The sequence below is a fragment of the Falco naumanni genome, chromosome 4 (genome assembly GCF_017639655.2).
Source record: "Falco naumanni isolate bFalNau1 chromosome 4, bFalNau1.pat, whole genome shotgun sequence".
NCBI classification, from domain to species: domain Eukaryota; kingdom Metazoa; phylum Chordata; class Aves; order Falconiformes; family Falconidae; genus Falco; species Falco naumanni.
The window spans coordinates 10,295,546-10,320,271 of record NC_054057.1 but is presented as its reverse complement, the minus strand read 5'-3'; the positions used below and the strand labels follow the sequence as shown (position 1 = coordinate 10,320,271).

Genomic DNA, 24,726 nt, shown 5'->3' with positions numbered 1-24,726 from the left:
ACCACAAGTATTCTGCATGCTGAGGATGCTTTGACAGAAGCCCTGACTTTTTTTCCCCTAGTTTCACAGCCGGCACTTCTCCATGTCTCCCCCAAACGATATTTTTTTTTGAAGTTACCTTCTCTGTGAGAAAGTTTTTGTTTTAGTATTTAAAAACTGTTTTTTCAGAACTTCGTACAAAAGCAGAAATGCTGCATTCAGCAAACTCTCATCAGTATGCAGAAGTCTCTCCTTCCATTAAAAGGAAATTCTAATTTTGTTCCATCTGAAGTCTTACATTTTAATCAGTGAATTTTAATACATTAAATCTGAGTAAAATTAAAGAGAATTCATATTTTAAATGCTACTAAAGTACTGCTATACAGATCAACTCATTTTTATTAATGAATGGTAAACAATTTTCACCCACAAATACAAACTATTGCATATAAAGCATTACAGTAAATAACACTAATCAAGCTTTCAGTTTTAACAAGCTCCTTTGGAAGCAGGCATCTTGCAGCACTGATACATCATACTAACATGAACACTGGCCCTAAGGTTGCTCCTTGAATTTCATAAACTTGGAACGACACTAAATGAAACATTTCAAGAGTGAAGGGGTTTTGTACATAAAAGTCATTGTTACACAGAATGTAAAAGTCTAACGCTGTTGGTACTATTTAATTCCAAATATCACAGTATTACTGCGGTATTCGACAACACAGAAAAGCGAGTGTTGTGCCATCTCCATTTTCCAATGCAAAAACCTGCAAGGCAAATGGGACTATTACAACTTTAAATCAGCTGTAATGTTAGTAAGGAAACACATCACACTAATTGCATTAGGCAGGTTTTACACAGCTGAAAGAAAGTTTATGTTCCAGTAGAAATAACAATGGTATTTATATTCCTAATAAGAAACACCAAAGTTTAATTCCAGATATTGGTCAACACTGTCAACAAACTAAAAAGCAATAAAAGGGCTCAGTCCTTAAGGAATCAGTTTTCAGAATGACAGATCTATGTCACAAAAAGCCCAACATCATATTTATATGCACCTTTGGATTGCATTACATGAAAAACATATAATCATTCCATTTGCAGTACTTCCATTTCTCAAGTCACCCAAACGTTTCATCTGCACGGGAGTTTCTATAAGGATTATGACATGAGATTTGTATAGGAGAAAGCCTTACAACCCTGTTAAAACCAAATCTGGAACAACGTGACAGGGATAGTGGTGCTGCGAGCTTCTTCGTAACTCCTCTAACCTAGAACAAGGGTAATGCCACCTTTGTTTCATTTTACCTAAAACATAGGCTTGAATTGTTTCACCAGCTATTTCACGGATAAATCTGTGGCTAATTTAAACATGCAGCATTCAAATCCACCTCTTTTAAAAGTAGTAAGTATCCTTTGAGATATAACAATTTATTCCCTGCTTTATCTCAGCAATTAATTTAGAATAACTACATGCAACTAGAGAAGAGTTTTAAAGGAGCTACATGCCTTCAAGGCAGATCTCTATTACCCTGTACATAAGATTGCCATACGTATGCATCCTGTATGTAAGACTGCCATAACCTGACTAACGCTTTTCCAAGAGTATATTAGAATATACCTTCAATTTGCCCTTCAAATAGTTAAATATCTACTGATCCAAAACCTTTGAATTAAAGTATTTTTTTGGAAAAGCATGAATGTAACTTCCCCGTTCATAAAAACTCCTCTTTATCCTATCTGCTCTTCAAAACCAAATTTTGCAGCAACACTAAGATACTCTCATTATTTCGTGATCACACTTACAAAGTATCATTTAATAGGTGTTTGCTGTATCGCTTGTCAGCAGTCTGCTTCACTACCATCTGTTCCTGGCAGAAATCAACCTTAAATACACAATCATAAATCTTGAAAGAGTTTCAGTTGCAACATACCCTGCAATATCTTTAATAAACATTCCTTGTAAGTGAAACTATTTTTAAATATAATACTTCACTCTGTATATTTTTCAGTTAGCTTAGAGAGACAGGACTATTCAACCAGCATCAACTCCTGCATTCACAGATAACGTATAACAACATGACTACAAAATATTTCCAATTCTTTGACAGTGCCCAATACCACAGAGGTCTCCCACTGTGAAGTCTCTCAGTGCTACACTTGAGAGTCACTACAACACTGAATTTTATCTCCAGATTTTGCTACAGATTTAGAACTGTTATTTCATAAGTTAAAATGTCTACTCCAAATTTTTTTTTTGTTCCTCCACACAACAGAACACATTTAAATATTTGGCTTTTACGTTCCAACTTTAAAGTTCACAAAGGTTTAGTTTAGATACATAATTCTATAATTGAGACCACGAACAAAGTGGTGTCTTAAAAACACATAACTAGACCTTGAAAATTAGTTGTATTATTGTCAACTGACAGTAGAAAAAAAAGATAAAGTATTAGGCTTTCAAAAGTTGTCAATCTGTTTGTATCCCTAGAGTGTAATTAATCTGCTGTTTCTTTGGATTTTTTCCCCAGTATTTCTTAACTCAATTCCCAGAACTTCACATTATCAAAAAATTATCAAATTTCTAACTAATTTTGGCTAACAATTTGTAAAAGCAGACCTCTATTTTCTTGCTGTATTTCAAATCTTAAGATGCAGCTCCAATATAGCTAGCAAGCCTAACAAGGTACAATAATGGTCTTCTGCACGCTTAAAAACAGGAGGAAAGCAGGCCATTAACCACAAAAATAATACTATTACACAGCTAACCACAAAGTATCCTTTGAAGGCAGAAGAGAGATACATTGTAGTTGAAATGACTAGATTTGACACCCTGAGTCTATTAATGTCTTTAACGCTCATGCTACTATTTTTCATAAACACTTGTACTGTATTAGAAAGAAACATTTTTTGAAAGCTCGATATTAAAATTTTCACTAATAAGGCTTTAAGACTAGACATTACATTTCAGGACACATCCTCTTCAGGCCATCTATTAGGACAGAGCAAATCTAGACTTTTAAGCAATCACAAAAAACCTGAGGCAGCATCTTTGTCCTCGTGCTCATTACCGAGAGCAGTAAGCAATTACTCTAGAGGGCTTGTCTTGTAGAAGAAGCGTCTTTAGCAACGAGGGTCACTTCAACTGTAATCTGCCAAACCCCAGTGTTGTTTCTAGTGAAGATCATCAGTACTAATTTAATAGTACATGCTCTTTGACTTGATTCTAGATAATAATAATAAAAACCCGTCATGTTGTGGATTAAACCACTAAATAATTTACTTGTGAGTGCCACTATAGCTTGTGGAGACATTAAAATCAGATAGATAGAGCAGAAAAAAAAAAAAGGTAAGTCAGAAGAGAACTAGCAAGCCACCTGGAAAAAGGTCACAAGAGCATCCTTTTAGGAAATGGAGTTTATAGAAAAATATAAATGTCACTCCAAACATGTATGTTCCTTGAGAGTACAAGCTCACAAGTTTCTGAACTGCCACAAGAAAAAAAAAAATCCCATAACAAGGCAATTTTTAGCTGACATGTAAAGTAGCCAGCAATCACTGTACTACTTTGATGTTAGAAGAAAAGACTATTAGCTACATAATTGCAAAGGAGACACTAACTCTCCTCTCCAAAATTTAATTTTCCACAAACTCAAATGATCAGCAACTGCAAATGGACATACCATAGGCTGTTTAGGTTTTGCATATGGGCTTATTTCACAGAAATGGGAAGAAATTTAACTTGGGTCTGGGTGAATGGGCAGGAGAGGGAGGAATCATGCTGAGCGGCATTAAAACCAGAGATGGACAATCTGATCTATTCTGATTTAGTCACTAACAGCAGTGATAAAAGGCTTAGAAATTTACCTTTAGAATTTTTTTACTTGTATCCACACTATCCACCAAAAGAAATGAAGAACAGACTGAACATTGTCCAGGAAACCTCCTTCCCTGGAACAATAAGGTATCTACTATGGTCAGAGTTTTACAGGGAAGAAGCATCACAGACACATCCTAAATGGCAGTTTGAAAGTCTGCAACAGTGGTGACCAACTGTAATGCATTTCATAACTGAACAGCTATCCCTTCCTTTTCTGGCTACTGGAACATCCCAGGCAATCATGTTTCTCCCCTAACACAAAACCTGGAGTGTATTTGAAGTCTTACAGAAAAATAGCAGGTCAAACATTTCAGTTTCACCTTCACCTAGAGCAGAGCAGAATGATGATGTCTGCTGCATACAAATCCACATCACAGGGACACAAGCATAAATGGGAATCTCCACCAAGGAAGAGGCATGGAATAATTCACATTGCATGTCTGGACATAGTTTGCAATTCCAAAAGCATCCTCATTTAACCTGATGCCTCCAGATATTTTAAAATGGAGTTTACGTGATTGAATTTGAAGTTCAAGTTCATAGAACAGCACTAAAATCCATGGGAAACAGCTTACTTGCCATGCAGCTAATGATTATCTGATTCAACTCAAATAACAAAACTGGAATGGATAAAAAAACTCTATCCTTACTGAACCATTATACACAATTCATACACAAAATAAAATCTTACAAATAAGAATTACATTGAAAGTTTGGTTCCCTTCTAAAATGCCTGGCAAGTAAAAGCAATCCGGTGGGAATCATTAAAACTAGGTTTGCATAGAAAAAGCATCTAGCATTCATATATATTACAGTGACATACCAGAATATTCACTTATATTCAACCACTTCTTATTAAAAAATCGTTTTTAAAAACAAATAACATAGCTTAGTTGTATCTTTTGTTTTTAAGTAACATCCGGAAATGCCTTTAACAAAACTTGCACAAATAATATCAAGAGTTCACGTTACATGAGCAAACATGAGATGCCAAGTGTTCCTGTCCAAAAGGCAATCCAGTCTTTAATACTGTCGCTCAGTAGAACAACTTGACAGGAGGGGACGTGAGAAAACCTGTTGGTTTAACTTCCATTGAATCCCAAACTTTAATGCCCATAGCAACTTAGGAAAATGCAGTTCTGAACACAAGTTGGTACTACACTACAGAAAAGACTGGCAAAAAAGGAAACAAGTTCAGAATAAAAACCAACACTATTCTGGATATCTTTTCATATAATTATCTCTTTAAATGCTGTCTTACATCACAAGCATCAGGCACAAAACACCATTCAGGCGTAATGTTTGAAGCCTTGCCCAATGAAAACAGTGGCGCCTAAAGACAGGCACACAAAAAGAAATGAGTCAACGTTCAGCACAAGGAACAGCTATTGGGCTTCAATTCCATCTATGATTACTATTGCTGGACCCCACAGCCAGCTAAACTCTCAGTGAAGGAGAGTAAAAATTTCTCATTTAAAGAAGTGCACTCAAAAATTACAAGTTATTTTGATGTGGCTGAGATGCCTAAACAGTGAGATTCAGTTAATGAGCCTGCGTTGTTTTCAAGAAGGCCTTTTTGAAGTACTAAATCTTCAAAAATATGCTGTTTTACTAAGAAAACAGACAAAATTTTGTAAAATCCAAAGTGTTTCTTTTTTCATTTGGTTTCTGGAAGACCATTATTTTTGTCTGCCCATGACAAAAGAAAATGAAGTTAAACTTCCTACTTTTCTTAGAAGTTATGCAACTCCTAAAGGTAAAAAGTTATCAGTAACAACACATATGAGGACACGAGAGCTTGAGGTATTCTGGTAGACATTGCATCCTTATTTCTCACAACTGAAGACGTACACAGCAAGAAGACTTTTTGACTTGTAGTTAGGTATTTAAAGAGACATATTTCAAAACAATCCAACATCTCTGTATTTTTCCACTTCCAAGCAATTCACCTCAAAAATACCTCTCCGATTTCTGTTTTTTGAAAGTACCAAGTCAGGGTGCTTTTTGGAAATACACATCTTCTCATATCCTTTAACCTTTATGTTCCATGCAGGTTTTGTAAAATTGATGTCGCTGTTACAATTCTCACTGGTCAGGTTTTCAAACTCATGTACAGAACAAGCACAGCTTGTAAGAAAAGCTGAACCTACATCTTATTCTATGAAACTGCCTATGTAACTTCTTTTGCCCAGATTTTAAAGTCTAGGAATCCTTGTGAGTGAACTCAAACATTCATTTGGGTATCGGATAAGGACCTGGATAACTGAAGACATTTTGTGAGCTGCTCCCTTTCACTGGAAGTTCCAACATCAAGAATTTGGTCCCATTTATCACTAAAAAAGGCTACTGAATTCTTGCCCAATACATGGAATGAATAAAGAGCTATCCTCTACTCTTTGATAAGAGCAATTTGATCTCACAGTACAGCTGAGATTTTAGATGTATCTTCCTTCCTTTAACTTAGGAATTAAAACAGAGCAACTTTTAGGGCCAAGACTATTTATTAATATACTAGATTACGGTGGAGAGGAAGACAGACAGCAAGAAAACTCCATCATTGAACTTAAAAAGTAACCAACACAAACCCCTACAGCATTCAAAACTGTGCTATATTTAAAAAAGGATACATTAAAAAATTCTTTCCCTTGGCTTTACCCTTCCCAAGTATATTTGTAAACATTTACCTGGTACCTACGGCACAAGACAAACATAGCCCTTAACTGCAATGCAGTTGCTGGTAAGAAAAGTTATAAACATCTCTGAAACTGTTTTTGAAAAAAGTAAAGCAGCATGTGAAAACAATGGACCTCCCATAGTGAGCGTACAGCGACGTGGAGGACATTACATAAGCCAGCCTGCGCTCGTAGAGCAGGCTAAATGAGGGACAGTGACTGCCTCATCTTACTCTGTCATCTATCTGTAGTATTTGAGGACACAAATAAGAAAATGTGCCAAGGGAGAAAACAGTACAATACAGGCTCTGTTTATGCTCCAGTGAAAGATCACACCACACTAGGTAAGGTATGCACGTCTCCATCCCAGTTTAAATCCACCACATTACGTTCAGGCCAATGACACTTTTGTTCAGAGAAGCTGGGGTTTCTGCCTTTTTCATTCAAAGGCTGGTGCTGGAATGACAACCCTATATGTGTCTGATGTAATTCAGGTATTCATCTCAATAACCGCATTGTCTTGGTGACAGGAAAAGATGTGGTTTTCAGGTTGTCTGTTTAACGTTAGCACCTCTTCTTGGAGCAAGCTAAAACATTCTGCTTGTGCATGTCAAGCTGGATAGCTTCATAAAGTCAAGTCACCTAGCTGCAACACACAAAGTCCTTCTATTAAGAAACCCTTGCACTATTCTGAACATCTGACTCAGTAGCATACAACACAATCTGTGCTAACAAAAGGCAGAAAGTGTTAGGCAAGAAAAAACCCACAGAATGCACCTATTCTGAAGAATGTGACAGTCAAAAAAACCATCCACCCAAAATAAGCGTCTGCAACAGAAAATGAAGTCTCCACCCCGATCACAAGGAAACCCAACAGAAAGCCTCTGCTAGCAAGGATCAAAACTCCTCCAAAACTGCCGGTAACCTTCGGATCAAAGTATTTTATTTGCACTATTCCTTAGGGAATAGATTATCAGCTTAGAAGAGAACTGTCATTACAGGAAGCCCTAGCAGCGACTAAAGCAAGACATTTGCACTCCTATGAGACAATAAGTCAGCATCATGTAATTTATTTATAAATGACCATAATTACATATACACATATGTATATAACCAGTAGTTCTTGCAAATAAAAAATGAAAATGAAAGTGAAATGAAATTAATCATTTGGAAGGATTATAATAAAAGTAAGACTTCAATAAAGACTGAAAGATAACAGAATTCCACTGGTTTTGGAGACAGAAAGGTACCGGCTGACATCACAGGTCTAAGAAAATTCCTCTCAAACTTTATATTCCAGACTGATGTTGTATCTGAACTTCAGAGGCATACTCTTCAGCAAGGACTCAAGAGAGCCCTCATGGCAATGAGCTTCAAGTTCATCTGTCCTCAGACCTGACAGCAGTACGAGCCTTTCCAGGCCCTACAGCCACCTACCAAATGTCGACGAGAGCCCTCGTCCTCAGGCATGCATGGGACAGCTCTCCCTACAGCACGTAGCAAAGAAATAAGAGATGCTTCCCCCCTCATTTTTGATATACAACCACCCTTTACTAGATTAGATTTAAGGAACTTAAAAAGGGTATCTACCTTGCTTAGAGCCTGTGTACAAGGGCCAAAGGGGACAAATGAAATGGTGTTTACTGATAGCGCATTAGATATGTAAGACTGCTTTAACCACTTGCAAAGTGGAGAAAATAGTCTTGTTCAAAAGTATGTTGCATATGCATAGTTTTCACCCAGAAAGTTACTGCAAATAATTCCTAAATTCAAATCCTATCTTGCTATTACCAGCAATGCATTCTTTAAGGAGTGTTGATGTTGGAAGTTAATGCACATTAAGTCTACTGAGCTTTTTTCTTCCCTCTGCTCTTTCAGTGGGGATGTTCTGTTCTCAAATACCAATCCTTTGCGTGACAGGCACAGCAACTGCCAAGAGTAACTCCAGTAAGCTCTAACTATTCAAGACCTTGCCTCTAGCTTGTTTTGTAAAAGCAGCAGGAAATGCAGAACTTACTTATGTATCGAAGGTTACAATCTTAAGTAATAATCACTAGAAGTAATATAGCAAGTCAGTCATGATCTACAAAATCATTATCGCTAAGAATCACACTGGAGACTTATACACAAAATTCTTGAAAAACATTTAAATTTGATCTAATTATTCATGGTTTGCTACATCAATGCCAATTTCTCAATGTTAAAGAAATAACAATGGCTGAAACAAAACCTGTCTGTCAAACCCCCAATTACTGTAAAACAAATTCAGAGTACAGCCAATATGGTAACAACACCACCATGCAGACATCCAAGCTTGTTTGCCCAGTTTAGCAAACAGTATAACCATATTAGCATAGTACTAGCCAAGCTTACTAGACTTGAGGAGAAGGATATATTAGCCTAGAGCAGCTCACTACACTGGTACTACGTCTCTAAACAATATCTCTCGCTACCTGTACAAGGCAGCACCCGTGTAAGCACCTTCTTTTCAGAGTCCTGGCCTTCTGCAGCAGTAACTTTTTGAGAACTACCATCCACAGAAGCTACTTGCAACTTTCTGATGTTAGTCAGGCTGCCCGTAACTGCTGAAGGTTTGCTTGTATCACTCTAGTAAGAGTGATAACTCACAACATCTGAAAATCGCATCTGCACAGGCCAAACACAGTGTTATCAACAAGAAGCATGGAATTATTCCTCTTTGGACTGGCAAGATTCTCTCATTAAGAGTTTCGATTCTGAAGAAAAATGCCTAATTATACAGATTTGTATTTAAAACACTCTGCATCTGTTTCTGCACCAGAAGAGGAACTCAGCACCATTTGGACACACTTTACATTGAGGCTGAAAAACATGAATCACTCTAAACCACTAAAAAGGAAATAAGATATCTGATTATTCATTACAGATGACATACTTGAAAAAACATTCCACATTAATGAACAGGAAATCTAAATCTTTAAGTAACAATAAATAACTGCTGTATTATGAATCTAAATCTTCTTTCAGTAGCTGGTGGATACTCTTTACGATGTACAACTTGCAGCAAGTTTCCACAACACTCAGAAGAATTAGGTCTCCAAAATTCTCCATTTCTGGAATCAGTCAGGCCTCAGACCCATGGATTAAACAGCCTCATACCAGATCCTTCAGAACTGGAAGAAGCTTTCCTATAGGAAAAGCTTCTCTACATTCCCTGCAGCAAAGCTTCTTCTTATCCCTTCAGATACATAATACGAATATTCATGTTTTTAAGAACTGACTCAATTCTTTAGCACAATAACCCCTGGACATTCCCATATGGTAGTGTTGAACTCTATTGCCTAAAACCCCACCTAATAAAACTCAAGCATGTTTAGTGGCAAGATGTTCTACAAGCTAACTTTGTCTTGTTAATAAAAACACCATACACATTTGCCTGTGCTATTCATATAAAGCCCTTCTAAAAAACATTTCCTAGACTTTCTTGCATGCAAGACACACCACATTAAAACCGATGCATGGCTCCAAGTTCTGAGCAGGCAGAACCTGCTCCTGTCTGCACAGGACCACAGTCTTCTCCCCAAAAATAGGATTCTTCGCAGAATTTTCCTGCTATTCTTCAGATGTAAAGAAATGTCAACGAAGTGAACACTTTATGAAGCAGGAGAGCATCATGACTCATCATTTCATCAGGCCAGTCGCACAGGAAACGGGGGTTCCTGTTTGCAGTGGTAACATTAAGAAAGTTTAATACAGAGACTGACCAGAAGCAGAAAGTGACACAATACATTGACATGCACATTGGACAAAAGTCCATGAAAAAGTTTGAGAAAGAAATATCTTGCTCTCATTCTACAGCTGAATTTTATTAGAAATCCATGGCCAAACAGGACAGAGAAGATGAATGCTACCATTATTCTCTGAGATTATATCCTATTTTCTTCTCTCCTATACATATGAAAAATATATTTACATATACCTTACACAAAATGACAACATACCAAATTGAATTAGTCCAATAACTAAAATGCCTCTATCTAGTTACAAAAGCTCTCTCAAGTCTTATTAGAGATCTGTTCTGAGTAAGAGATAGGTATAATTATTGTTTTTCAGATGGGTAACAAATCTTTCAACAAACAGCAGTGGAAACTCTGCAGGCACACTCAGCTCCTTTTGTGATTTATGCCCATCCTGACTTCACCTGCTCTCTGCCAGGTCTTACTGCCCCCCACATGCCCAAGACAATTTCTCACTCTCTGCTCCAGCACCTGAAGCTGGGTTTCAGGCAGGAGCTGCTGCAGAGTCAAGGCCTATGTTTCTCAGTGATGTTTTTTTACTGGAGAGATTCTCATTATTAGTTTTTGTTTACATAGGAATGTTTTATTTCCTCCCTGACGTTCAGTTATTTCAAAGAACTGCACTGACTGTCAATTCATTGTATGTTTACTGTCACCAACATTAGATAAACTACCATATTTTAAAAATTATTTATACACATATACACACACATACTCACATTTTATAATATAACTTGCATATGTGTGTATATATATATCTTTTCAATATACAGTTCTTACTTGCAGAAAAACTCAGTGGGGGACTGTGCTTAACAATCGAAACGATGAAACTGAATTAAATAACTAGCACCAAAGTAAGTTATAACTCATCCTATGTTCTCATCATACTGAAAAGTCTTTCAATCTCAGATACCTGTAATTTTATCCCACGAATGTGCTACACTCTAAATTCGAAATAAAAACAGTTTACAAGTAATGTTCAACCAGAAACCTTTCTAGTGAAAAAACTCAAACTACTAGAACTCCAAAGTTAAACAGGATTTAAAATAGACAAATAATTTGGAACATTAGGAAGCAGTTCTAAACTATTTTTTCCTCTAAATCTGATTGCTAAAACCTGAAATTAAAAACTTAAGAACCACACTAGCTATAACTAGCACATTGCAAGAGATGGAAACTAAAATTTGTCTTTATTCTAAATCTCTCTGAGGAAAAAAAAGTGCTCTCGGTAGAAAACATGCAAATATTTCTATGTACTTTATTAACATCAAAAGTCCACATTTTTCACTAAACAATTCTTTGCTATGATCAGACTCAAGGTACTACAACATTTTTGGATAGAAGGTCTAAATTTAAGATTGTTTTTAATAGGACTGAATTGTGCACATGTCCAAGATATCATTACAGCTACACATTCACAATCTAGACTGTCAACCTAGATAGTTCAAGTTATAATAATTACAGTGTCTCTTTATGTCTGCAACTGGGAATTAGCAGAAGATGCAATTAAAAAAAAAAAAAAAGAGACTGATACTTTTAAAGAAAAAAAAATGTATGCCTGATTGACACTCTCTAGACCACAACTAAGAAAGTAAGAGTTCAGACCCTGCCTATTAAGACAGGAACCAAAAAAAATAAACAAATTGCGCTCTTCAGAATATTTCACTATTTTCTGGATGCCCTTTAAATTCCTCCCTCACATTCAAAGCAGCAAACTAGCAGTTAAGCGTGCTGCCTGAATAGCCTGTGCTGCCAGGGAATACAGTAAGATGCTGCTGCACAGTACCAAATATGTTAGTGCAACTTTTTGTTGCCAACTCCAGCTGTGACGAAGTCCTTCATGCAAATAGTCCACACTGCTTTCAGGAGCCTGATAAAATAGTTACCAACACCAGGACCGATGCATGACTGGGACAAAGAGATTAATTAGCAAACTCACAATCTCTCCCCTCTTCAGAAACACAGGTTGAAGAGTTAAAAACTGTGCACAATTCCTGCTTAGTCTTTGCTACCTTGTCCTAGCTTTTAGCTTCTATTTATTCTCACCAGTTCAGATACAACTGTAGCTTTGCTCCGATTGCCAGAAGCTTTATCTAGTAGCAAGAGGTGTTATAGATGAATTGGCCTGGAAAATCATTTCCCTGCAAGCAACACACTGTGTGGACCAAATCAAACCATTACAAAACATCAGAACCCTTTTTTCTGAACAATGGTCACAGTATTCCTGAAATGGAAAGAAGTATGATTTGGACACAGCTCCCTTCCATTGCTTTCATATGGCCCATGTAAATTTCTGTGCAAAACTGTCAGTTTCCTCCAAAACAGGTATAATTATTGTTTTTTCAAAACTACTTCCACTACTTATTAAAAACAGCTTAGTTGAACACCCCCCAAGCAAAGAAACATGGTACTGCAGATGAACCATGGCTATTTGAAAAGCATCACGTATTAACCAGCTCTGAGCGACTTCTTCCAGTTGTCCCAACTAGCAAATTCCCAACACTATCGTGACAACAGGCACTGATAACAAAAGGCGTAACTCAAAACACTTCATGCATAGCAATTGCTGCAGAAAGAGGGTTTTTAAAGGCATAGGTACGTCAAACTTAAGGGAATTTTCATTTGTAGTTATATGCATGCATGCTTTTTATCAAAAAAAAAAAAAAAATATCTGCATTAGTCATTGGTAAAATAACTGGCTACAGAAAGACAATGAACAAAGGTAAAAAATTTCCCAAAGATTATCTTTACATTGTTACACATTATGGCTGTTTATTTCTTTTTGAGCAAGTCCATGGTATTTACTTACGCAAGGTTCTTTACATTGAGAGATATTTTAATATAGTTGCTGAATTAGCAGTTTAAGTTTTCCATATAACAACATAATAAAAGTTCTTTCAATGTATGAAATACATACAGAATTTATTGGTATGATCAGAACATTGAACTCTACTAAATTTTGTAGAATGTTCCATAATTCACTCAAGTAATTCAGGCTTTCCTGTTCTACACTGCACCCTGTTACCCCACAGTTCAACCCACAAGGTTAAGCATAAAGATGAAAGACCATACACACACTACCTATTTTTTCCACTTAACCTCTTTTAGGACTTTGCTGTCCTATACCAGCATCACAAAGAACCTTCCCTGTTTTTTAAACTGTGCTTTAATTTTCATTGTTCATTCCTAAACTACTCAGATGTTTGAGACTCTTGATAATCTAATTCTCCTGGCACCCAGGCCCAATGCTGTATGAGAATTACTAGACTTGTCACCAGACTCCCAAACCAACTTCCTCCTCTTTCAGTATATGCAATGACCTGCAGAGTAAGATACATTTAAAAATCAACAGGAAAACAAATAAAATGTCATATTTTATCCTAGAACAACATCTAGCAACATCATCCTAGCATGCAAATAACAAAAAGAAGTGATGCAAACCCATGTTTGGCAGGACTGGGAATAGAGCCCGCATCTCTACTGCAAGTCATCCACACAGCAACCCTACGGCTCAAAGTAACGGACACACACACTTAGCCCTCCTGTTCTTACCTAGTACTTTGGTGCTACTGGTTCCCACCCCTTGTCAGTCCCATGAACAAAACTTGGGATTTATGGGCAACACTTCATTGTTATCCAATACAGGTAGGGGGCAGGAAAGCAAACAAGATTTTTTTGGTTCTATGGTTTTGCTTTGTTTTTCCTTTTTTCCCAAAACAGTAGCACAGGTGAGCTTTTATTTTATTTTTTTGGTTACTCACTATAGAAAAGAGCCATTAAATTAAGAGCTGTGCTGGATGGCCAATAGTCCAGAATAGAAATCATAAAGATAACCCTGATAAGTATAGTCCTCAGTACAGTATGTGGAATTCCTTCATTTTCCCATCTTACATTTTATATTGGAAAAAAACACCACCAACTGACACATAAAGCAGTTTCAAAATATGTTTCATAGTTTAAATCCATTTTATTCTCACAAAGCACAGTGAGAAGTAAGATATAGGTGTTTCATGTTAAATTCACTTATCACGTAGATCACTATCAATATTTTAAATAGGAGCAGTGAGCGCTTCCTAACATCGGGAGAGATCTGTGCGATTTTGGGATTCCTCCAACAAGAGCGCTTGTTTGGCTTCAGTGTGAGAAGAGCAAGGGGCACACTGACATCAGTTCCAGAGAGGATCAGATGTTTACCCCTCAGCTAAGATCAAGTGCAATCGGGTTATAAAAACTGCATATTGGGTTACCTGAAGTATCACTTTTCATGGCAGCAAATATTATCCTAATAGGTCTAGGAGAAGGAAAAATTGTTCTGATTTTGAACAGTGATTTCAATAGTCAGATCTGCAACCCTTAAACGATTTTTGACAGTTAGCTGTTATTGCCTCCACAGAATTATATCCTTAACAAATAGCTCAGGTGAAATATTCCATTTTCATGATCTATTAAACTGAACATAGATCAAAAACCCATTTTGGTTACAAACAGAAATGGCACAGTTTGCAACAGTAACAGCCCCCCCCCCCCCAACCTTAAAAAACAAATCCTGATTTATAAAAGGCAATGTTGAAATTATTTAGTTAGCTAAAACTAACTGCTGAAAAGTACGTAACATTCAAAGCCATACTAATCTAATCAGCCAGAGCAGGAAATGTTGAGGATCCCCATTAACTAATAAAGAGGTATTAAATGTGTCAGCTATCACACAAGATTTTCTTTACTGCCAAGTCTCAAAAGCTCAGGATGGTACCAAGAAATAATTTTTTTAACATATATACACACACACACACACCCCATAGCAAGAGCCAGGTGTATAACAGAAATCGCATCAGGCTTGACAGATGCAACGCATGTGATTTAGGCCTGATTCATGAAACAAGCAGCTACAGTTTCTCAAGTTTTCTTGGGGAAGGCGAAGCAATTGTTCCCCTCCATTTTTCCTGTTAATTGGAACCTTGAGATAGTTCACCTTCCAAACAATACATTTGAACAAAGTTCCTATAAATCAGTTTTGTCTATAAAAAAAGCGGCATACTTTCAACTTGCAGAGAAAGTAAAAGCCTTTTTGAACCACAGTTTAAGCAGCTAGGGATACACCCAATTTGCTCTTCACAAACTATTGCAACTGCAGAGCAGAATACAATACGTACTTTCTAAATCTAGGCTGAGCTTGTGACTCAAGAAGGCTGGTGTGGCATGAACAGAGAACAATCTTCTTCCTGAAAAAGCATGTTTGCTATCCACACATCATCTTACAGTTGCACACAGCAACTCAGGTTATGAAAGGCTACCAGTCTCAGAATCTTTCTAAATATAACACTATGGTAGAAGACATCATCCGTTTCAGGAATAATGCTCTAATACAGCCCAGCCTAGGTATTAGGGTACTATCCTAAAGATAGGGTAATTATATCAAACACTTGCTACAGCCTAGCTTTTGGAAGCCAAATACACAGACTCAACTAACTCACTTAGCTTTAGAAGAGTATTACATCAATTGTGGTTAATGTTAAAGATATCATACCCTGAAAGTAAAAAGGTAAATGAAGCTGGATGATAACAGAAGGAAAAACACCATCCACATTTCAACAAGACTAACAACTTTCCTAGATGAATGTCACTGTCACCACAAAGACCTAGAACAGCTTTATCTTCAATTCACTTCTGCACAAAATTAATTTGCAAACCCCTGCTCGGTCTCCAGTTAAGAGTCCAACCCATGCTCAGGGGAGGGGAGGAAGGAAGGAATCTCAGCTATTAGAATACAAACTGCAAAATAATTAGCTGCTCTTAAGAGAGGGAAATGACTCTACAGAGGCATTGGAGGGAATGACTCTGGAATTCAAACAACTGTACTGAAGCCCTTGGACAGCAAAGTGGAAAAAATCCAGCATATACACTGGTCTAATACAATCCACAACAGTCAAAACAGTTTATCACAATCCTTCTCTTTATTAGGCAACATACATAACCACTTCATTTTCTTCACTTTTTCCCTCCTTCCATCCACACCAATTTATAACACATAACTAAGGGGACAACTCTGCATCTAGACTATGTGGGGATATATTATCTCCAGCCAAACACATACAGCAAATGAAAACACCAAGGGAAAAACAAAACACACACACACACAGAAACAAAGAAAAATCTCCTAGGCATTCTAATTCATTTCTACCAAACAACAAGAGAATTTATCTACTTGTTTAGTCCCAACAAGCAGCATTTTAAGGGACATATGTGGTAATATTAAATGCTATAGCAGGACTAGGAGTGCCATGGTAGGAAGGAGTGATCATGGGTGATAAACATCTGCCTATGCTGAAGAAGGTGACTTTGAAAAAACAGCTTATTTGTTCTGGATGGATTCTAAACACACCTTGGGTGTTGTTACTCTATGATGCACACACATTCTGTTAAAGGGAGACGTATCCACAGAAAGCAATAAAATAAAATTTTAAAACCCCACCTATGTAAAATGCAAAAACCCTCCAGATTTTGAATATTCTACCTACAATACTTTTCTTCACTGTAACTACCTGGCAGTCTGAAGTAACCTTCTTCAAAGACATCAAGCAATTACATGCTTTCCTTTTTAAGCACATCTGCTGACTTCACATTTATGGACGACTGTTTGACAAAAATTTAGACAGAACAAAATCCAAAACCAAACCACTACCACGTACATAGTGAAATCTCGCAGAGGTTTTTGTAATAAATAACCAAAAAAGCAGAAAGATCCTAACCTAACCATGTTTACATGCACCACAGCTATGAACGCTAAACCTGACTTACACATGGAGGAATTTACATGAAACAATACAGACTTATCAGCTTTTAAAAATAAAAATGGCAATGTGACCAGACCATATATATGAAGATACTGCAAGGATACACAACTAATGCTTTCATAACTAAACAGAAGAGTAAGTCTTTTGATATTATATAATCGATCACATTATCTTGCTTAAGGATATGCAGAACTACTGAAAGAGGAAAAAATCCAACCTTATCAAACAAAACTTCAGTTTTGACAGCAAGTTTTCTTATACAGGGCTCAAGCTCTTGAAGACAACAGGAAGGCTCCCTTATACTTTAGCTGGCATTGGTCAGATACAGGTTGCGTAGAATGCTTTTAAATGTCAAAATACACATACCAAACCAAATACTTGCTTTTGGTTTCCATCGTTTAAGAATAAAGTGTAAATAATCAGCATGATCTTACACTGGCCACTATGTAGCACCTAAATATTAACCGTTGCTTCTTAGCAGCACTCTTGTGATACATTTGAAGGAGAAACAGCTACATAAATTCCCACAGTGTTAAGCTCTAATTGGTTTAAGTCACTCTGCTTTAAAAGCAGTGTAAAGAGTTTATGCCGTATTATCTTGCATCGTGTCAAACGTGTATTAGAAAGCAAATACAGTAACTGCATGCTGTTCAGATCTTGAATTTCACCCAGTGGAACAAACTCAAGTTGCATTTGAGTGACATTTTTAAGTCTGCATTACCTGGTTTGCAAGCAGGACATATAAACACAATTTCTCAATTTTACTTTTTAATATAATCATCAGGCTTGCCTTCTTAAAATCCATGAACCCCGAGTCAATCTTCTTACCATTGTCTAATGTATACTATATGCTGTATTTAATTTTAAAAGAATCAGAAGCCTACATAGCATCACACTTAACCAGTCAAACTTCCTAAAGTCTGATGTAACTGTATGAACAAAGTTTTCAGTTACCCAAGCACTGCAGAACAAACATTTGAAATAAATGTAGAATTATGTCTTTAGTATCGACACAAATCAATAAAGCTACATCCCTCCTTCCCAGTATTAAGAATGTGTATAGGCTTTACTTTGCTGATTACATAAAAACAATACAATTTACAGCTCACAAATCAGCCAAGATTTAAAGTGATTAGTACAGCAGAAAGTTAATAGCAAAACAAAATTCAAATGTATGCAAAGCTAATGATGTTTGGTTTTACCTGAAAATTAACATCTTCTTTCTTAAATATCAGTGCTCGAACTTCATCAGGATCTCCATTAAATATAGCTTGAACCAATGGTGGCTGAAATGAAGAAAAAACGTATCTTAGAATATAATCCCATTTTGGTTTTTAGTGAAGCACATATGTGTTTTTTTTTTTTTATACATAGCACAAACACAAGATGATGACAAATTAAAACATCCCAGGCAGTGAAATAAAGAAACCAGCCAAGGTATTTAGAACTGAAGAAATTCCAAGTTTAAAAACCTCACACACGAAAATACTCTAAGTCAATGAAAGGAAGGAAAAAAAAAACACCCACAAAAACACCCAGCTGAAAAGAGAACTCGTCATAATAAAATTAGGGCTGCTGCTACATGCTGTAAATTCTATATGAGCAAACAAACTCCTTTTACATTAGTAAGTGACTAAAGTTACTAGAAGTTTTTCACCTGTTTAGACAGAGTGGGAAAGCAAAGTGCATCAGATAAGTATGGTAACAAATTCACACTCACACACATCTATTACTAAATATAGCAGGATTTCTTAGTAAGTAGGAAAAGCTGCTGAGGTATGCTAGCAAGATTTAAGTCAGCCACTTGACAAAACAAAATAATTTAAAGCAATAAAAGCACAGTCCCCAGTATTGATCATTTTCAGAAAGTGGTAGCTTGAATCTTAACAGTTACATCAAGACTATGAATATTTTTTTATTTGAGCTTAGAATTATTCTTGCTTGATATACATTATATACTCTATCTGTTCTCAAAATAAACACAACATATTATTACAATACAAGGATTACATCAGTTTCTAAAGTAGTATTGCATAAATGTATCATTGAGGAATGAGGAGCGGAGCAGGGAAAAACCATTTACTTCCAATACAAGTTTACCAAGACCTCTAAAAATCCTCTGCTATTATACAAGAGTTGAGATCTGGTTTTGTTGCATCACAATTCAAGCTAGATGAAAAAGAATGGGCCCTTGTAAATATTAATTCTACAAGGAAGTTTCAGCTTTTCCCCCTCTTTAGTATAGACAGTTTTTACCACCTTGCCTCTTTTCAGTTTCACATACATTCATGTTAATCTAGGAAAATTACTATTGGTATTTGCGACAGTATTATAAGCAGGAAATACGCCAACAAACAACATGCCTTACCAGCACGTTTCCAGAGGGCGATGGACATAAAGATACATTTTCCTGAGGTAATTTGGAAATAAACGTCGGAGAATCATCTTCTACCTCCTCCAAAACAACAATACAGACTCGACTCATTCGATCCGTTTGAGGAAGCAAAAGCAACAACAACAACAAAAAAAAAAAAGCCAGAAATGGTATGTTTGGAACCAGACCACAGGTACCACAACAGGGACCATAGAGGAAATACTTCCACCTGTTTCACATGCCCTCACAAAGTTGTGAGTGCTGCTGCTGGTGTATTAGCATTTAAAAAAGGCCATTCCAATCCCCCCTCGCACTTCATTTTTCAGATTTAAACACCCTAAGATATTGAAGACAATGCTGGAAAAAAGTTGGTGTTTTTAAAATAAAATTTCCCTAGGCATCGAAACCACAGTAACGAAACTGTGGAACAGCAGATAAAAATATCCCAAGGTCCAATTCCATTCGAACAGCACTCACTGTCGCGCACAGCTGTCCTTTCACAAGGAAATTTGTCTTGGTTAATGTCACAACTTCCACAGCGTCCTTCTACCCCCACAGTGAAATCATTGTTGCAGAAGAAGACACCACACCGTCCTATTGAGGATGAAACAAGGAACAATTGCCCCAAGAGAGACAGCCGCAGCTATACCCACTCCTGCAAGGTCAGTTTTAAATCAACCGTCGCAGGCTTTCTGGTGACTGAAAATAAACGCGCCTTCTGATCATCCTGTCATTCTACAGCTTCCTTTCTCAATGTCAAAAACAGTCCAGCCAGAAAAACACATCTTGCTTCCAGCAGTTACTCAGGACCTGCTTAGAGAAAAATAATTCTTTCCCATGCAAGAAAAATATCTGCAACGTACAGCACGGCTGCAGTACATTTACATGCGATGAGTCAGACCACAGGGACAATGAACTCCTTGAATAATACTGCTGGTTGAATCCAGCCTCCCCAAACGACAGCAACAGAGACGGCGTTACTCTGTCAGAGACACAAGCAATGCAGAGCGTTCATTTTCCCTTCACCCGGCAGTAGCTGTGGCTTCTCCATCAGGAAACACATTAGGCAGAAATACCGCTGAGGAAAAACGCTTCAGCAAAACAAGCTAGCTACTGCACACAAAAGCTCAAATTACTGCCTTAGACTTCTTCTGCAAAAGCAGTTCATCACTCAAGTATTTCTTTTGATCACCATGTGAATACAGTTCCCATGATAGTCTTCATTTGGATTGAGGGGGAGAGGAGGAAAAAAAATAAAAAAAAAATCAGACTCCGTACATCCTCTCTGAGCCAACTTCTTTATCCGAACATCTGTCACTGTGCCAACCTGATTCTCCTCTTCAGTTAGAGCTGCTGCTTATCAGTTTTTTCTCTTGACAAATTGAATTATGCAATCAGCAGATAGCCTCGCAAAGCTTAAAAGAAGCCTGTTTGTCCGAGCTGATCATTAAAAACCCGTAGGAACAGAGCACAAACCACGGCCACGGCCGCATTCCCACCGAGCAGCAGCCTGGCGAGCAGCGACTGCAGCCTGGCAGGATGAAATGCCTAGTAATGCTCACATGTCACACTTACCAGAGAGCCCAGCCACTGCTCCCAGTGCAACTTCCTCTGGCACCAAAAAAAGGCGCCTTTTCTTTTTTTTTTTTTTTTTTTTTTTTTTTTTGGGGGGGGGGGGGGGGGGGGGGGCAGTCTTTGCAGTTACCTCTGTGCCAGTTCTGTGACTAACGCAGCTGAAAACGTAAAAATCCTATAACTGAAGAAAGAGCGACTGTTTAATATTTTCCACTAAAAGCCGCAAAGAAATCTGGTGTACTGGCTCCGCTGACTAACAACAATTTAGGCAGTAAACAATTCCAGCATTTTAACTGCTTTCATATGGCACTGGTCAGAGCAGCAAAACAGTCCTCACTTAACTCACTGAAGACAAGAAACTCCCCACATAAATACTCCGAAAACTCAATGAAAATAAATTTCTCTTAATCGGTCCACAATTAAAAAGCTAGCTATTAATGACCAAACTCAGGATTTTTTGCAACTAGTATACCTCAGCTTGAAAAAAATTAAATTGAGTAGAATTTAAATATAATAATATATTGCATTAACATAATAATAAAAATATAATGAAGCCCTACGACTTGCTGAATAAATATTTCAGCTTGAATCTGCCTAAACGGTGCTGGCTTGTGGGTGTATTATGTAAATGGCTTCTGTCAAAGTTGCTGGATAAGCTTCGGTGTTACAGAACAGAGGGAGGGTTTTTGTTCCTGCTGTGCAGTGTGAAGGTACTTCTAATGTCCTTCAGTAGCTGGTAAGATCAGAATTTGTCAATGGCAAACAAGTTTCTAGCTCTTCAATAAAGCATGTGCGCTCGGGTTTCACATATAAATCCAGCAGAGAGAAAGACAGGTTTGAGTGGTCTATTAAATGGTCTGGATATTAATAGACATATTGAATTCCCACCTTTGGGGAGCACAGGCAGGAAAAGCTCACATCATCACTCTTGAAATACTGTCTACGATAGCTTCACTGCAACGTAATAAACTGCTTAACATGCACCTACCGACACTTCATGCAGGTGAAGGGTTTTTATAAGTGCAAAACGGTACCCTAGCCTCAGGCTCCCCGAGTTCAGGGCTGCTGGCCTGGCAAAATATAGCACCAGTTTCTGATTCACCGTGAAATTTCAGATTCAAATTTCCCAAGTGTTCTCATTTACAGCATACGATTAACAAACATCTTCATAAATATATTCTGTTCATTATATGGAGTCCAGTTGTTTTGGAATTTCATACTTCTGGTCTTAATTATGAAAAAGCAATGGTTTGTACGCGACACTGCTTTGTTCTAGAATTTCAACCATTTATTAAAAAGAAACAACACAGATTCACATGAATACATGTGACAACTCATGTTCTTCTCGGCCACAGCAAAACCAGTTTAAATAAAAACATGACATCCTCAAGGCTCATCTACTGCAACACCCTACTGTCTGCTGAGGAACACAGCAACCACAACCTAGAAAATGTCTTGTTTTCTATTTGTGAAAAACACCCTAAGGAATAGACACCATAGCTTACCTGCACAACTACATATTCATTAAAAAGAAAAAAATATCAGATTTTAACTCTACAAGCAAAGTATACTGACAACATGCATACTTGGGTTTCACACTATATACACACACTTGTTAGATAATGGCTTTCTAATTAAGCCCATATGTTTAGTGTAAATGAACACTTTTCGAGAGTCAGTAAATTTATATAATAAGCAAATGCTAAGGGTTCCATATGCTTTCTTCGGAATTAACAACTGGACACGTTGCTAGATAGAGATAATGCCCAATTTAGTTCAAATTATCTGAAAGTCATCCATTTTTGACCTTTGCAATTATGCTCCAAAGTACACTTTAAAATATCAGCTAGAAATTCAAGTTATCCTAAAAGAGTATAGGACTTCACACTCATTTAATTGTGAAAATTCAGAAGAGTTAGGAGCATTTGAGTCTACTCTGATAATTATTCTAGAAATCTTAAATATAATTAAAATAAAATTAATATAGACCATTTCCAGAAGCAAGTTAATATACTATATCTTGTCTAGCATTATCTACTTTTGAATGGTGACATTACTACGGTCAAAGAGTTAAAAGCCAATAACGCGTCACAGTTTGCATTAGAAAAATAACCAACACAACTGAGTCAATATTATATTGATCCTGATAGCAACCTAAACCATATAAGTAAGCAGGAAAAAAACCCACAGCCTACTCATGCTAGACATGTGTGTGCGCGATGACTTCCATAACCAAAGAACAAACCAGTTCTAGAAACATTTAACTTTTGCTTATAATGAACCAGAACTTGGAGGTTACTTAAAAGAACAATCCTCCCTTCTCCCAGTCCCTTCAACTGAAAGTACTGCCTTCACCCCAATGCAAACACCATCTCTAATCATCTCTACTTTCAACTTCAAAAAATCATCCAAGGAATCCCCTGATGTGCAAAATACATGTTTCTAATGCTACCTCAAAGCTATTCTGAAAGCCAAATGCTGAAGCGCGCAATTCTACTGAAAGAAACCAAACTAAGGTTTCAGGTTTTCAGCAGATTAACTAGACTAATAACTTTCAGTGTGGGAGAAGAGATAATAGTAACAGAGAATGAAAGAGGAGTAAATTCAAGAGGATTAATTTAAGCCTCCTGCTCCCCAGACTAATTTAGTAATCATAATGGGTCTTTGCAAAGGTATGAAGAAAGAACATTGCACCTCAAAAAAAAACCCTTTTCCGTTTATCTTAATAAAACTTAAAATAACTGAAGACAGCAGGTCATCAGCATCCGTCTTCTCCAAATGTCACATATCTCCAGTAAGAAAGCTTATTAAATGATTAGTAGGGAAGAAGAGAGAAAATGGCCTAACTTAATAAAAGAATGCCATGCCTACTGAGGCTCAAGCTGTGATCTATCTGATAGCCTCCATAATATCTAATTGTTAGCACAGTAAGATCTCCATACTTAACTAAAATTTTTAAGAAATGTGCAATGGAGAGAAAATAAAAAGAATTTAAGTGGACAATAGCAAGGATCCCCATTTTCGTAAAAAAGCTTTTGTGTTGACATGATAGCTTTTTGCAAATAAAGTGTTGCAATTTTCAAATTACACTTGCCTTTCAGTAAATCAAGTTCGAAGAGTCTTTCATGGATGCTTATAAAGAGAATATATTACAAGAATGCAACCTGCAGGTTAAAACGAGGATGACAGTAGCCATGTCTACACCAGACAGGAAAAACTTGAGCTCTGAATCAGCTAAAAATAGCAACCTTTTCCATAGATCTACCCTTTTCTTTAGGAACTGATGAGCAGAAGACTGTAGCAGCACTGCTGATGACACCAAAAACCTCACCGAAGCACGTTCAGTAGCAATGAACCTACCCAACACCAGATTTCCCTCTTACTGAGTCTTTTTGAGGCTGAGATTAATCCGCCTGGTTTCATTTAATATTTTGTATAATTAAAGATCTGGGAAAGGAAGGAAATTATTCTGTCAGGTTCCAGTAAAAATGAAGAAATTTAGAGCCAAGTAAGTCTTACGAACTATTTTTTAAAAAATCTGTATCAGCTCTGCAAGGTAGAGACCGAACCTATGGATTTCTTCAGAAGACAAAGATCGCTTATAATAGCTACAGCTGTAAATACATAGGCACATCCTAGCATATGCAGATTTTTATGTAATTTAGCTAGAATATTT

General features: G+C 37.0%; 1 protein-coding gene across 2 annotated transcripts in view; it reads right to left on the bottom strand.

Moving 5' to 3' along the window:
* ANKRD28 (ankyrin repeat domain 28) overlaps positions 1–24,726 on the bottom strand; it is a 126,434-nt gene that overhangs the window by 61,624 nt on the left and 40,084 nt on the right. Inside the window, exons 1-2 of one of the 2 annotated variants that reach the window (XM_040590071.1) lie at positions 19,470–21,011; positions 18,304–18,387 (exon numbers count right to left, since the gene is read on the bottom strand). In XM_040590071.1, coding sequence (XP_040446005.1) covers positions 18,304–18,387; positions 19,470–19,586 — 201 coding nt within the window. In that variant the 5' untranslated portion in view covers positions 19,587–21,011. Of the gene's footprint in view, positions 1–18,303; positions 18,388–19,469; positions 21,012–24,726 lie in introns of those variants that run through there. The other variant, XM_040590072.1, reaches the window with a different exon arrangement.